Raw genomic sequence first — 13,956 nt, forward strand, 5'->3', positions numbered from 1 at the left:
TCTTTTACAGTGTCACAAACCTGACAATACCGACTGAAGAAGAAGAAGAAGTATTTTATACATGTCTTTTGCGCATGCAAGCACACAGTACACACACAACCAAATTTAATTTACACCCTACAGTGGGCCCTTCTAAACAATCCACATTAAAGATTCAGAGAGGGTATAGGAACCAACCAACCACCTTCAGCAGTTTTGAGGGGGGTGCCTTGGAGGTAGACTGGCACCTCCTAAGTTATCAGTCCACTCTCCGTTTTTTTGTCTGGGTTGGGACTTGAACGGGGACCCTCCGGTTTCCAACCCAAGCCCCATCCGACTGAGCCACTGTCAGTCAGATGGGGCTGGGGGTAGAGGGCAAATTGAAAAAGGGGACACAAGATTAACCCTCATTCTCTCCAAGAGAGGAACTGAAGGCCCAGGTCCTCTTTATACATACCTTTTTGAGTGCCCCTCTGTAGCATACGACATTTCTGAAGCTGTCTTTGCGTTACTCAGTCACCAAAATGCCATTCCCAGTGTCGCTGCTCTGGCCTTGGTTTTGTCGGCGATGACTGTACTTTTCTTAGGTGGAGGTTTCACGCATGCCAGGTCCACCACACCAGCACCTATTGAAACGCGATACGAGGGTTAACTCCTCCCACCGGTCTCTGAGTCAGTGGAGGTTGCAGACCGTTTATTAAGCATAAAATCAGCTCAGTGCATAGGCTATTATCATGGCTTTGCTACTTATGTTATTAAATGTGCTTAACACCCTCAAAAGTTTAGTATGTAATATTTATTGAATATTTATTGACTGTTACAGGTATAAAATAATTTGGATGTCAACATTCAGGTCACAACATTCATCCCAGATCACCAAATACTCAACAACTTTTATTGGTAGTGATGACAGATATCCTTTATCCTGTACGTTACCATGGTCACACATATCATTGGACTGGGCTGCCTGCCTCAGAAGGTTTCAAGGACATCCTCACTGTGGTAGACAGGTTTTCAAAGATGGCTTATCTCATACCATTACCCAAAATATCCCCAGCCAAAGAAACTGCAGACATCATATTATTCCGTGTGGTCCACCTGCATGGGCTCCAGTGATTCCACCAGTGATGTGGTCTCCGACCATGGGCCACAGTTTAACTTTGGCTTCTGGTCCGAGTTTTGCAGTCTCCTTGGAGCCAAGGTCAGTCTGTTGTCTGGACAAGTTTGTCCATTTGCAAAAGCTGAGTCATTGTGTCCTGAGATTAGCTTTTATTCTGGTCAAAGCTTAACTCTCTCTGCTGCTGTTACGATATGTGTGAGGCCAGAGATGGCGGAGATATTTATTTAATGAATGACCAACTCAGTATACACAAATCTGAAGTCAAAGCTTCTAAGCTTGCAAGTAATAGACTAGGAATGTTTCTCGCTGAAGTCGTGCTACATGTAACAGTAATGACAAAATACAAAAAACATACAAGTACAGACACATCACAAAACAGTCAGCCAGAAAACAAAAATGGATAGTCAGATTATTCATTCATTGTCCCAACCGCTTATTCCGTTTTCGGGTCGCGGGCCAAGCTGGAGCCAATCCCAGCAGTCAATGGGCAAGAGGCAGGGGACACCCTGGACGAGCCGCCAGTTCATCGCAGGGCAACACAGAGACAGACAACCAGCCACACACACACTCACACACCTACACCTACGGGCAATTTAGTGCCACCAATCCACCTGAGCTGCATGTTTTTGGTGGTGGGAGGAAGCCGGAGAACCCGGAGAGAACCCACGCAGGCACGGGGAGAACATGCAAACTCCTCACAGAATGGCCACAAGTCGGAGACGAACCTGCGACCATCTTGCTGTGAGGCAACAGTGCTTACCACTGCGCCACCGGGCCGCCCGGTAGTCAGATTAAATAAATAAAAAAAACATCAGTGCAGGGAGGAGCTGCATGGGTGCATGTTTATTATCTTTTCATGTATAAACTGCTCCAGCTTTTAGGGTTGCAAGTATGAGAGTTAGACGTGTGTACGCCAAGGAGAACAATTACATTTAAAACATGTTGAATTATGATGTGACATCATTTTGAATTGACTTAATAGATATGTTATAGAATATTTATTTCTCCTCAGGGTCATTACTAACATTTTTAAAACCAATAAGTCCAATGTTATGCCACTGCCATCCCACTGTGAATTTTGCATTTGCCAAGCCTAATTTTGTACCATTTATTTTATTTGGCGTTATTTATTTACACTGTTGTTTTATATATATTGTGCCAACTGTTTTGATTGGCCTTATACATAATTTACTTATTTATTGTGCATTTGAATGTGCAAAAATCAAATGTTTGTGGGGTGGAGCCCCAAGAGACCCTAGCAATGCCACTGTATATATTAACACCTATTTTGTTTGTTTTTGTAATAAATTCATTTTGGAGCAGTCATGTGACATGGGACGTTGCGATGTGTGCCGTGACATTACTGAACTCACGTCAGTTAAATAAATGTTTTGCCCGCACTGACACAAATGTCAAACTCCGCCCATGAGAGCCAGAGCAATTAACTGGTCTTTAACTTATAATTAAACAAACCAGAAAACTTGTTCAACTGTCAGTTTGTGCGGGCATCATCGGGACTTGTGCAGGTAATGTCCTCTATGGACTGTTTCTGTGGTTCATTGATTATGTGGTTTGTAGCACTATTTTTGTATTATAAAATATTTCAATTATAGAATGATTTGCAATAATATCAGAATCAGAATAAGAATCAGAAAAACTTTATTATCCCAGTGAGGGGCAATTCGTTTCACAGCCAGCAGAGACACACCGCAATTCAGTCAACGCACAAGCAAAACATAAAAAGTGCACAAGTGGAATAAAAGCCGGTCATAAAAGGCCGTTGATAAAACCAATGGATGCAGGAAGAAATGACTTTTGCAATCTGTTTGTCCTGCACTTTGGTACCATGTACTGACGGCCTGTATTCAGAGGACAGCGGGTGCCAATTATTTAGAAAATTACTCAATACATATATACCGTATTTTCCGGACTATAAGTCGCACCTGAGTATAAGTTGCAGGACCAGCCAAACTATGTAAAAAAAAAAAGTGCAACTTACAGTCTGGAAAATACAGCTTACATATATTTATATTTATATTTATATGTATATGTATAACTCAGTGTGCGTCCATACAGTTGATTGAGAGCTTTCCCTCGTATAATTACCCTCGCCGAAGAGGAGGCGAGGGTATTGCAATTGGGTGCGTTTGCTTGTTTGTCTGTCCGAGCGCATAACTCAAAAACTAGTTACCCAATCAACTTGAAATTTTTACACAAGCAAGGTTCTATCCGTGGCTTGGTACTCCCCGAGAATGGCGTTGATCCAGATCTGGATCCAGATTCTAGAATTATTTTTACATCTGGAATTGTGCCTCTGCTGTAAACTGCCACTTTAAGAGGGAGGGACACGAATGGCATGATGGGAAAAAGAGTCCAGAATGTGTCTTGTAGAGCAGCAAGCTAGAGCAGGTTTGGCCCCTCTGATCCGGAAGCCCTGTTTACTGTCTCACAAGATCGAATAGTCTTTTGGAGGCGAGGGTCTGCAATCTCTGTTGTCGTTTTCTAGTTTGAATATGTTTAAACTGCTTAGCAGAATTGGTTCCACCCTCCTATATTAACTGTGGCTCCCATTGGAACCTTGAAGTTGAGATGAACAGACAAAGAAGAAAGGAGGTCTGGCAGAGGAGGACGGAGGACAGAGGACAGTGGGCCAGTAAAACAGAATATCTCCTGGTCGTTGCAGGACAGGTTGTCGGCCTGGGCAACGTGTGGAGATTTCCTTACCTGTGCTACAAGAATGGTGGAGGCGAGTGTAATCGTTATTTCTACAGTATATCATGAAGTGATATATTTATGGTGGTAATGGTGAAAGATATCCCTGAAATCATTTGTCATTAACGGTCAAGCATGTGTTTAGGTGCCTTTCTGGTACCATATGGTCTGTTTGCTTTATTGTTTGGGGTCCCTCTGTTCCTACTGGAGACCGCCATCGGGCAATACACCCAGGAAGGATTTGTCACCTGCTGGACGAAGTTATGTCCTCTGGCACAAGGTGAGATACTTATTTACATGACTTCTTTTGTTTATTTGTTTGTTTTTGTTTATCTAGAAAACTATTTCTCTGTTTTTGCCTGGTTGGAGCACAAAACAGTTCAAACTTCAAAAAACAAATCAAAAATTTGGATTTAATTTATTATTTGTAATTTGTATATGTATTATTTTGGGAAAATAGTCTGCTGCTTGAGAATTCTGGGTCTCCATTGTCATATTTTATGCATTCAGACTGGTTGGAAGACATGCTAACACACTTCAAATATTTGCAAACATTGTTTTATTTGTTTTTCAGGAGTTGGATATGGACATATTATTATGAAAATGTTTGACTTAAGCTTCATTATAATTCAAGCCTGGGCTCTCTTCTACCTGGTGTTCTCCTTCAGCTCCCAGCTCCCCTGGGCTTCCTGTGAGAACACCTGGAATACAGGTAAACAGGTTGTGAATTTAACATAAGGGGAGAACAGGTACTGTTGTACCATTAGTTTGTAGTAGCTGTGCAGTTTGTAGATATATATATGAATATACAATATATATATTGTGTATATATATGAAGTTTTTTTTTTGTTGTTCCCTAAACTAGGCAACTGTTTAAGTCTTCAGATTTTGAATTCTAACTCAACAAATCAGACCAGGCTGGAGAATGCCACCTCTGCTGCTGTTGAATTCTGGGAGTAAGTTCTAATTATAATCATCATATTTACAAGATTAGCAAGGTAAAGAATCAATTAATTAATCACCAGTGATATGGGCTATTTTTTATGTCACATGTAGATGTATTAAATGTGTCCTGTTCTCAGACGGCGGGTGTTGGGAATGTCCGGAGGCATCGAGGAGCTGGGCCGTGTGAGGTGGGAGCTGGCCTTGTGTCTTTTGGCCTGCTGGGTGTTCTGCTACTTCAGCATCTGGAAAAGTGTCAGATCCTCTGGAAAGGTCCAGAGGAAACATAAAATCAGAAACATATCACAAATACTTTTGTATACTACTGTAAAATACTTTTTTAGGTAGCATATGTCACAGCAACGTTCCCCTACGCGATGCTCCTCATCCTGCTCATCAGAGGAGCGACTCTACCTGGTGCTCAGGACGGGATCTACTACTACCTGTATCCAGACCTAAACCGGCTGGCTAACCTCCAGGTGGACATTTTTATTTCCCTCCAATAATAAAATTATAAAAATGTACGATTTCAATCATGATGATTCCTGAAATGAAAACTCAGTCATCATCTGCTCAGCATGTTAAAGTCAGGTGACATTTTTGAAAGCTTATTCAAGCTCCTTTGTATAACATGCTGATCCCAAATGATCATGATCTCAAATGATGGATCCATCATTCTATTATTAGACTATATATTCCGTCTTCTTACATCTTAAACTACAGGTTTGGATAGAAGCCGGATCTCAAGTAATGTTCTCCTACAGCCTGTCTATCGGGACGCTGCCTGTCCTGGCCAGCTATAATGAGTACAACAACAACTGTTACAAGTGAGAATAACACAGATGTTACTACAACTTTCACAGTACAACCATTCGAATATTTTTTTTTCTCTTTTTCTTTTCTAACTTGTCTGCGTTTGTGCTCAACAGTGACAACGTACATATCGTCAGTGACTGTTAGAGTTCTATGCAATTTTATTCTTATAGTGATTGTGGCCGTCACCTGCCCTCTTGGCAGACGAGCCTATTCATAATTAGTTTTATTACCTGCTTTCCGCCGTAGAGGGCTGTGCACACCAAAGTGAACATACAACATGGACAAACAAAAAGTGTGTTGGACTGGTTTTTAAAAGTTTTACACCATTGTTCTGTGTCCTCCCGTGTCCTCCAGAGACTGTTTCTGGCTCTGCCTGCTGAACAGTGGGACCAGTTTCGTCGCTGGGTTTGCCGTCTTCTCCGTCCTTGGGTTCATGGCCCAGTCGCAGGGCGTGACCGTCGACACGGTGGTCGATTCAGGTACACGTTAAGATTTACAGAATCATGCTGCTCGGAGACAAAGAACGTTCAATATTTTTGTGTGATTAACCCCTTCAGGTCCAGGCTTGGCCTTCATAGCTTACCCTCAGGCCGCCGCTCTGATGCCTTTGCCACAGTTCTGGACTGTCTGTTTTTTTCTGATGCTGCTTTTCCTCAGCGTCGACACCCATGTAAGACATTTTCTTTCTCATTATCGATTGATTTATTACCAATAAAACATTTAATGTTGTTTCATTCTCTTTTATTCTCAGTTTGTTACAGTGGAATGTTTAATCACCTCCATAACGGACTTCTTTCCGAATCTATTTCATAAAAAGGGAAGGAATGAAATCTTCGTCTTAGTCATATGCTTGGTCTTTTTCCTCATGCATCTGATGCTGGTCACTGAGGTGAGTTCAATATTCCCTTAAGTGTGTTCCATTAATTATAGTCACACAACGTTTATGCTGCTCAAATCTCTTTCTGTTGCAGGGAGGAATTTACATCTTCCAGCTCTTTGATTATTATGGTGCGACCAGAGCGTGCAACTATTTCATGGCTTTCTTCCAGTGTCTAGCGCTGTCCTGGGGTTTTGGTAAGCAAAGTGAAAGATTATATTTCATTTTCATTACGTGATCTGGATAAAAAACATTTTTTTTTGTTTAGTTTGGCATGAAATGTTTTCTTTTATTACAGTGCCACTGACTTTATCTCCAATCTTTAGTTCTCGTATTAAACTGTGTTTCCATATGAATTTCTACCAGGTGCTGATCGCATTTTTAACATCATCGAGGACATGGCAGGACAGAGACCAAATGTTTTCTTCAAACTGTGCTGGAAATGCATCATTCCTGCTGTGTCACTGGTGAGTCAGAAAGAGTTTAAAGAAATCAATAAATAAGCATATTGCTCTATTAACAAGATTAAAGGCTCATTTATTTATTTGTTTGTTTGGTAAACCGGGCCTCGGCTTAGAGACAGTGTCTCTGAGAAAAAGGCAGGAGGCGGAGCTAGAAGTGGCGGAGGTGAAGATGCTGAGGTTCTCCTTGGGAGGGACCAGGTTGGATAGGATGGGAAATAAGACAATAAGAGGGACAGTGAAGGTTAGATGGTTTGGAGATAAGGTCAGAGAGGACAGACTTTGATGGTTTGGACATGTCCAGAGGAGAGACGGGGACTATATCGGTAGAAGAAATAAATGAGCATTACGAGTCTAAAGCCATGCTGCCAGCCGATGACGACCTTAACTGTTTTTCCCTCTAAAACCACAGATTTCCTTCATCCTGTACCTGGTTGAGTACCAGCACCTTAAGTTCAATGGCTGGTACGTTTACCCCGACTGGGCGTACGCGCTGGGATGGACCATGATGCTGTCGTCTGTGCTCATGGTGCCGCTGTGGGCGGCTGGAAAGATCCTTGTGACAGTGAGGACGTCCACACAGGTGAGAATGTACGATCACCTTTAAGCAGCTCTAGGTCGCTGAAAAATATTTAAGCTTTCCATATCTGGAACAAATTATTTTATTTCCATGCTGAAATGTGCTATACATTTAAACTTATCCTGCTTTTCCAGCATTTGTCTGCCCTGTGCCATCCGGCTGAAGATCCTGCTTTGCAGAGGACAAAAATGGGAGAGGAAACGTCTGTTGAGCTGGTGACACACGGAGTGGCAACTTAGTGTGACCTGTAAAATCAGAGGGACACACTAATATTTGATTAAAGATATGGATGCCTTCCTCTGGAATCACACAGCGTGTGACCCTCTGACCTCCGCCCTCCTTTCGTCTGTTCATCTCGACTTCAAGGTTCCAATGGTTAATATAGGAGGGAGGGACTAATTCCACCCACTTTTTAACCTTCTAGTTTAAACAATGATGGATTTCCATTGAGTCAGTCTACTCTACAGAAGCACATTATAAGCAGGTTATTAGATGCACTTTATAAAATGATGCAAAAATTAATTGTGTGTGTGTAGAAATTATTTTATCATTTATAAATGGCCAACCTTCTTGAATTGCTCAACTACAAGTATTCCTTGAAAACTAGCAATACTGCCCCCCACAGTAAAATGTACTGCTTCATTTAGTCTATTTCACCAAGCTTCTCTTAAAACATTTACATTTTCTTAAGAAATGAAGAGAGATCTTGACAAATGGCTGTTTTTGTAAAATGAGAAAAAACAAACTCTCTTATTTTTAATAAAGCTAAAAAAAAGTCCTGGAGAAACATAATAATATCATTTAAGTGGGACATAATTTATTTCTTCCATGTTTGACACATTTGTTTGTATTTGGTAACTTGTTTATTAATTTCAATCATAAATACAATAAATGAAAAATTCAACTGTAGTTTAATCTCACATTTGTAAAGTTACATTCTATGGAATACAATTTCCATTTCCAAGTCCGTCTTATCATTCTAATAATCATAATGAAAATAATAATGCTAAAGGTAATATAATAGTAATAATGCATGTTTGAATTGCATGCAGGCCGCCACAGAGAACATTGAAAATCTTTATTGAATCTCCACCCACACAGCATTTAAAGAATATTCATGCCAGAGTTTCTGTAGATTGCATACACAGTCCAACATTCAGACACGTACAATGTAAGTGTGCAGCTCACACTAAGGTGTTGCTACAGATGTTCTCAGTTCAACAGATGTTGCGTCTTCTCCTGTTATCTTCCTCTGCGCGGTGGGATATTCAGCAGGGCGACAAAGGGCGGAAAAAAACTGGAAAACAGCAGCACAAAGGTTTGTCATTTCAGCCCGTAGTCCCTGCTAAACCGAATAAAGGATTCCAGTCCTGAGAAGTTCTCAGAAATATAATTTCCTGTTAATGTGTTTATGGACCCGCGCGACCTCTTGGGCCTTTGAAATATAGCGATTTCCTGGATGAACCTCCACGGGCAATGCTCATTATAAAATTCCATTAATTCCGAAAGCCTCGCAGTTGCAAAAAGTTGTCTTTAAGCACTCACCTGTGTGGACGTCCTCACTGTCACAAGCATCTTTCCTGCCGCCCACAGCGGCACCATGAGCACGGACGACAGCATCATGGCCCATCCCAGCGCGTACGCCCAGTCGGGGTAAACGTACCAGCCATTGAACTTCAGGTGCTTGTAGTCAACCAGGTACAGGATGAAGGAAATCTGTGAAGGTAGAGCGGAAGAAGGAGTCGAGTTTGATGCTTGGGTAATTCCTTATTTCAGGAATAACCCCCCCCCAACTCCTGTCACTCCACGTGCCTCCCGACAAAAAGGTATGTCAATTATACAGAATTGTGTTAAATGTACTTTTATTATGCTTTTGTTTTTTTGTACTATTTACACTATTATGTGTTATCTGTTGTTTAGATACACGTATTTACATAGTAATATGTACGGAACGGATTAATCCAGTTTTGATTATTTCTTATTGGACATGTAGATTTGCTTTTCCAACAAATCGGTTTTAGAACAGTATTAGGAAGCATGACAGGAAATGTCTTTTGTGGAGTCTAAGGTGATATTTCTCCTAAAACAACGAACCATCCCATGTCACAGTCCTTCGCTCATGTTACATGATGACAACCTCGTCCAGCATCTCCAAATTCGGAAGCTAAAATATCTTAGCCTGTGGAATAATCTGCTCCAACGAAAGGGTGCATGTAAGAAAATGAGCATTGAAGGACACACTGATTGAAAATGCCTTGCGTTTTTGTACAGGAAGGAAGAATAAATGAGTATTTACTCATGATCAGAGCAATACAATGAACCTGTCAGGGAAAAATCTTTCAGGCTCACCAGTGACAGCAGAGGAATGATGTATTTCCAACACAGTTTGTAGAAGACATGTGGTTTTTGCCCTGTCATGTCCTCCATGCTTTTCAAAAAACGATCAGCACCTGGTAAAATGTAATGTAAAAAATAGCCTCATGACTGATGAAACTTTTTGTTGTTGTTGTTGTTGGTTATCTGCTTACCAAAACCCCAGGCCAGCGCCAAACACTCAGCTAGAGCTGTGAAATACTGGCAAACTCTGGTAATGGCATAATAATCAAAAAGCTGGAAGATGTAAATCCCTCCCTGCAACGAGAAGAGATGCGAGTAGAGGAAACCTTTCCTGACAATAATGAATTTAATACACCGCTATGCATTTTATTTTTTTTACTCACTTCAGTGACCAGCATCAGCTGTGCAATGAAGAAGACCAAACACATGCACAAGACAAAGATCTCATGCCTTCCACTTTTACGAAACAGCTTCGGGCACAGATCCACGATTGAGGAGATCAAACACTCGACTGACACAAACTGAGGACGAATGGGACGGCAGTTATTCGTGCGGCTGCCTTGACGACGAATCAACACAAAATATGAAATCTTTTTTTTTTTTTTTCTTACATGCGTGTCGACGCCCAGGAAAAGGAGCATCAGGAAAAAACAGACAGTCCAGAACTGTGGCAAAGGCATCAGAGCTGTTGCCTGCGAGTAAGCTATGAAGGCCAAGCCTGGACCTGAATCGACCACCGTGTCGACGGTCACGCCCTGCGACTGGGCCATGAACCCAAGGACGGAGAAGACGGCGAACCCGGCGACGAAACTGGTCCCACTGTTCAGCAGGCAGAGCCAGAAACAGTCCCTGGAGGACACGGGAAAGGCAAAGACAAGGCAGAGACGCGTCCCTCAAGGAATATTGTCTCTTACAACATTTGAAAGTGGTGACATCAGAATTATACCTACTTGTAACAGTTGTTGTTGTAATCATTATAGCTGCCCAGGACGGTTAGCGCTCCTGCGGTTAAACTATAAGAGAACATGACTTGAGATCCCGCCTCTATCCAGACCTGCAATATAAGAAAAATATTAGAGCGATATTGGAGTCCGAGTTTAATTTCAATTCTTCAATTCTGAGGCTCCTTGTCAAGAGAAGCCCTGATCAGGAGGTCTCATTCAGAAATGACTATCCCACTGATAGCCGCCGACAAGGAACAGCGTGAGACAGCGAGAGAGCATCATCGACCCGGAGCAGAAGGATTTCACACTCCTCATTCCATCTGGGCTGGGACTTGAACCCTTGAGCCGACGGCTCTCTCCCAACCCAAGCCCCCCCCCCCCCCCCCCCCCCCCCAATCAGAGTGCTTAAAAATGTAATTATGTTTCTTGGAAACAAATAAAGAAAAGTCCACCTGGAGGTTAGCCAGCCGGTTTAGGTCTGGATACAGGTAGTAGTAGATCCCGTCCTGAGCACCAGGTAGAGTCGCTCCTCTGATGAGCAGGATGAGGAGCATCGCGTAGGGGAACGTTGCTGTGACATATGCTACCTAAAGAAAACAGGAAATCAACTGAAAGGTTCATTAGAGGTCATTGATGAACACGCCTGATTCTGCTTTTCTTCTGGACCTTTCCAGAGGATCTGACACTTTTCCAGATGCAGAAGTAGGAAAAGACCCAGCAGGCCAGAAGACACAAGGCCAGCTCCCACCTCACACGGCCCAGCTCCTCGATGCCTTGGGACATTCCCAACGCCCGCCGTCTGAGGAGAGGACAATAATGGGTGGTAGCGCAGTGATGTGAGGAAGCCTTGCTTTATGCTCCCATTCTAGTCGTGTCATTGTTAATTCACTTCAAAGATTTGACGAAATGTTTTGGGAATTCTTCAGATTTTGATTATGATTTAGGACTCACGTAAAAAAAAAAAAACGTGCTGTATAAAAACTATTGCAGCTATAAAATAATTTGGATATCAATATCAGGCAATTGAGCGTGCTTTAAACTTACTCCCAGAATTCAACAGCAGCAGAGGTGGAGTTCGTCAGAATGCTTTCATTTGTGGAGTTTGAAGTCTGAAGACTCAAACAGTTCGCTGGTTGAACACAAACAGCTGATAGTCAGCAAACTGAGCCAAATGAAAGCGTGATAATACCAGAGCACCATTATTTGCTCTAAATTCAACTCCACATCCTGTTTACCTGTATTCCAGGGGTTCTCGCAGGTGACCCAGGGCAGCTGGGAGCTGAAGGAGAACACCAGGTAGAAGAGCGTCCAGGCTTGAATTAAAATGTAGCTTGAGTCAAACACTCTGACTACAATTTGTCCGTATCCAATTCCTGTAAAAATAAAAATAAAAATAAATAATAATAATGATATTTACTTTTTATTGGATTTTTAAAAATGGTAATTCCCTGTCCACATGGATATAATGATTTAGGGGGTTTCCTTTTGGTACCCCAGCCAACTTTCAGGCCCAGCCCCAAAAGAGGTTTTAGAACATGCTGAGAGAGAGAGAGAGAGAGAGAGAGAGAGAGGGAGGGAGAGCTAGTTGTGGCAGGTTGCTCAAAGGTTTCTGTTTGACAGGTCCCTGTAGCCATCTCATCTCAACGTGAACACACACACAGAGTTATTGGGCAAAGATTATTATTAAATTTTATCTGTCACGTACATTTGTGGTCCTCTCATGATTGACGTTCATGTTGATATTGAACTTTTCCAACACAGTGTCTCACCTTGTGCCAGAGGACACAACTTTGTCCAGCAGGTTGCAAATCCTTCCCGGGTGTATTGCCCGATGGCGGTCTCCAGTAGGAACAGAGGGACCCCAAACAATAAAGCAAACAGACCATAAGGTACCAGAAAGGCACCTAAACACATGCTTGACTGGGTTATTGATACATTTACCAGTATAAATACATCACTGCATGAGATTACATTCTACTTGCCTCCACCATTCTTGTAGCACAGGTAAGGAAATCTCCACACGTTGCCCAGGCCGACAACCTGTCCTGCAACGACCAGGAGATATTCTGTTTTACTGGCCCACTGTCCTCTGTCCTCCGTCCTCCTCTGCCGGTCCTCCTTTCTTCTTTGTCTGTTCATCTCGACTTCAAGGTTCCCATGGGAGCCACAGTTAATATAGGAGGGAGTGACTAATTCCACCCACTCGCTTAATTTACATGAGACAATACTCCTAACACTAAGATTTGTTTTGTATCCAGTCAGGTATACGGATCGCTCTCATAATTTAATAATAATAATAATAATAAGGGCATCTTAACTTGTACGCAGTCCACATATGTGTACATGTATAGAACATTATATCATTCTATTGTTTAAAATTCCTCTTTGGGTTTCCTCTTCCTTTTGCCGCCCCCTCTGGACTTACCTCCAGTGTCGTGCTTTTGGGTTCATAATCATGAAACCCGTTTTGTTATTCAAATTAATACAATTCTGTTGCGCTTTTTCAGTATTTCCACACTGTCTGGTTCCCAGTAACATTTTGAATGTCAGATCACTAATTATGCTCAAGTGCCCCGTTATTGAGTTCAGGTTGGCCCCAGAATGTCGCAGCAAATGGGATTGAGGAAGAAAAGCAGCGCGAGGCAGAGGAGAGTGCAAGATCGAGATCCAGGCCCCCCACCCATACATGACTTAATCCATAATCATCGGCCAATAATCAACGCCGGCAAAATAAACAGTAGCCTCCTCGGTAGAAGTAATTAAAAGAAGAGAAAGAAAGGGATGAAATGAAGAGGTAAATAAGAAACACTGGGAATCACCATGGCAACAAACATGGTTTAAGGACAACTCTTGAGGTCACAGCAGACTTCTGCAGTACGACTTCCTCTTCAGTGGGAAACCTCAGCCATTAAAGCATGCGACCGCCACACTGAGACCTTTACTGGCCCACTGTCCACTGTCCTCTGTCCTCAGTCCTCTGTCCTCAGTCCTCTGTCCTCCTCTGCCCGTTCGTATCGACGTCAGCGTGTCACATGGGTGACCTATTATAAGAGGGTTTGATTAAATCCACCCAAATGTTACACCTGTTGGATTAAACTTTAACAGCGTTGAAATAACATCGATGTTACGAAATCATAATGCAAACGTAAAAAATAATAATAACAAGAATTATAATGCATTACAATTAT

General features: G+C 42.2%; 2 protein-coding genes across 2 annotated transcripts; one reads left to right on the forward strand and one right to left on the reverse strand.

Annotated features, from left to right (window-relative positions):
* Positions 1–3,688: 3,688 nt before the first annotated feature.
* Positions 3,689–7,726, forward strand: LOC137908175 (sodium- and chloride-dependent GABA transporter 3-like). Its single transcript, XM_068752532.1, has 14 exons — positions 3,689–3,845; positions 3,957–4,091; positions 4,386–4,523; positions 4,677–4,767; positions 4,894–5,026; positions 5,098–5,232; positions 5,477–5,580; positions 5,924–6,048; positions 6,127–6,239; positions 6,321–6,458; positions 6,541–6,643; positions 6,813–6,913; positions 7,320–7,490; positions 7,622–7,726. The coding sequence occupies exons 1-14, from the start codon at positions 3,689–3,691 to the stop codon at positions 7,724–7,726; spliced, it is 1,749 nt and encodes a 582-aa protein (XP_068608633.1).
* Positions 7,727–8,300: 574 nt separating this feature from the next.
* LOC137908450 (sodium- and chloride-dependent GABA transporter 3-like) lies at positions 8,301–12,907 on the reverse strand. The gene is made up of 13 exons (XM_068752855.1): positions 12,751–12,907; positions 12,538–12,672; positions 12,004–12,141; positions 11,813–11,897; positions 11,435–11,567; positions 11,221–11,355; positions 10,775–10,878; positions 10,436–10,673; positions 10,208–10,345; positions 10,016–10,118; positions 9,837–9,937; positions 9,033–9,203; positions 8,301–8,784 (listed from the first exon to the last, which is right to left on the reverse strand). The coding sequence occupies exons 1-13, from the start codon at positions 12,905–12,907 to the stop codon at positions 8,677–8,679; spliced, it is 1,746 nt and encodes a 581-aa protein (XP_068608956.1). The 3' UTR covers positions 8,301–8,676.
* Positions 12,908–13,956: the final 1,049 nt, after the last annotated feature.

This window comes from Brachionichthys hirsutus, chromosome 19, assembly GCF_040956055.1.
Source record: "Brachionichthys hirsutus isolate HB-005 chromosome 19, CSIRO-AGI_Bhir_v1, whole genome shotgun sequence".
NCBI classification, from domain to species: Eukaryota; Metazoa; Chordata; class Actinopteri; order Lophiiformes; family Brachionichthyidae; genus Brachionichthys; species Brachionichthys hirsutus.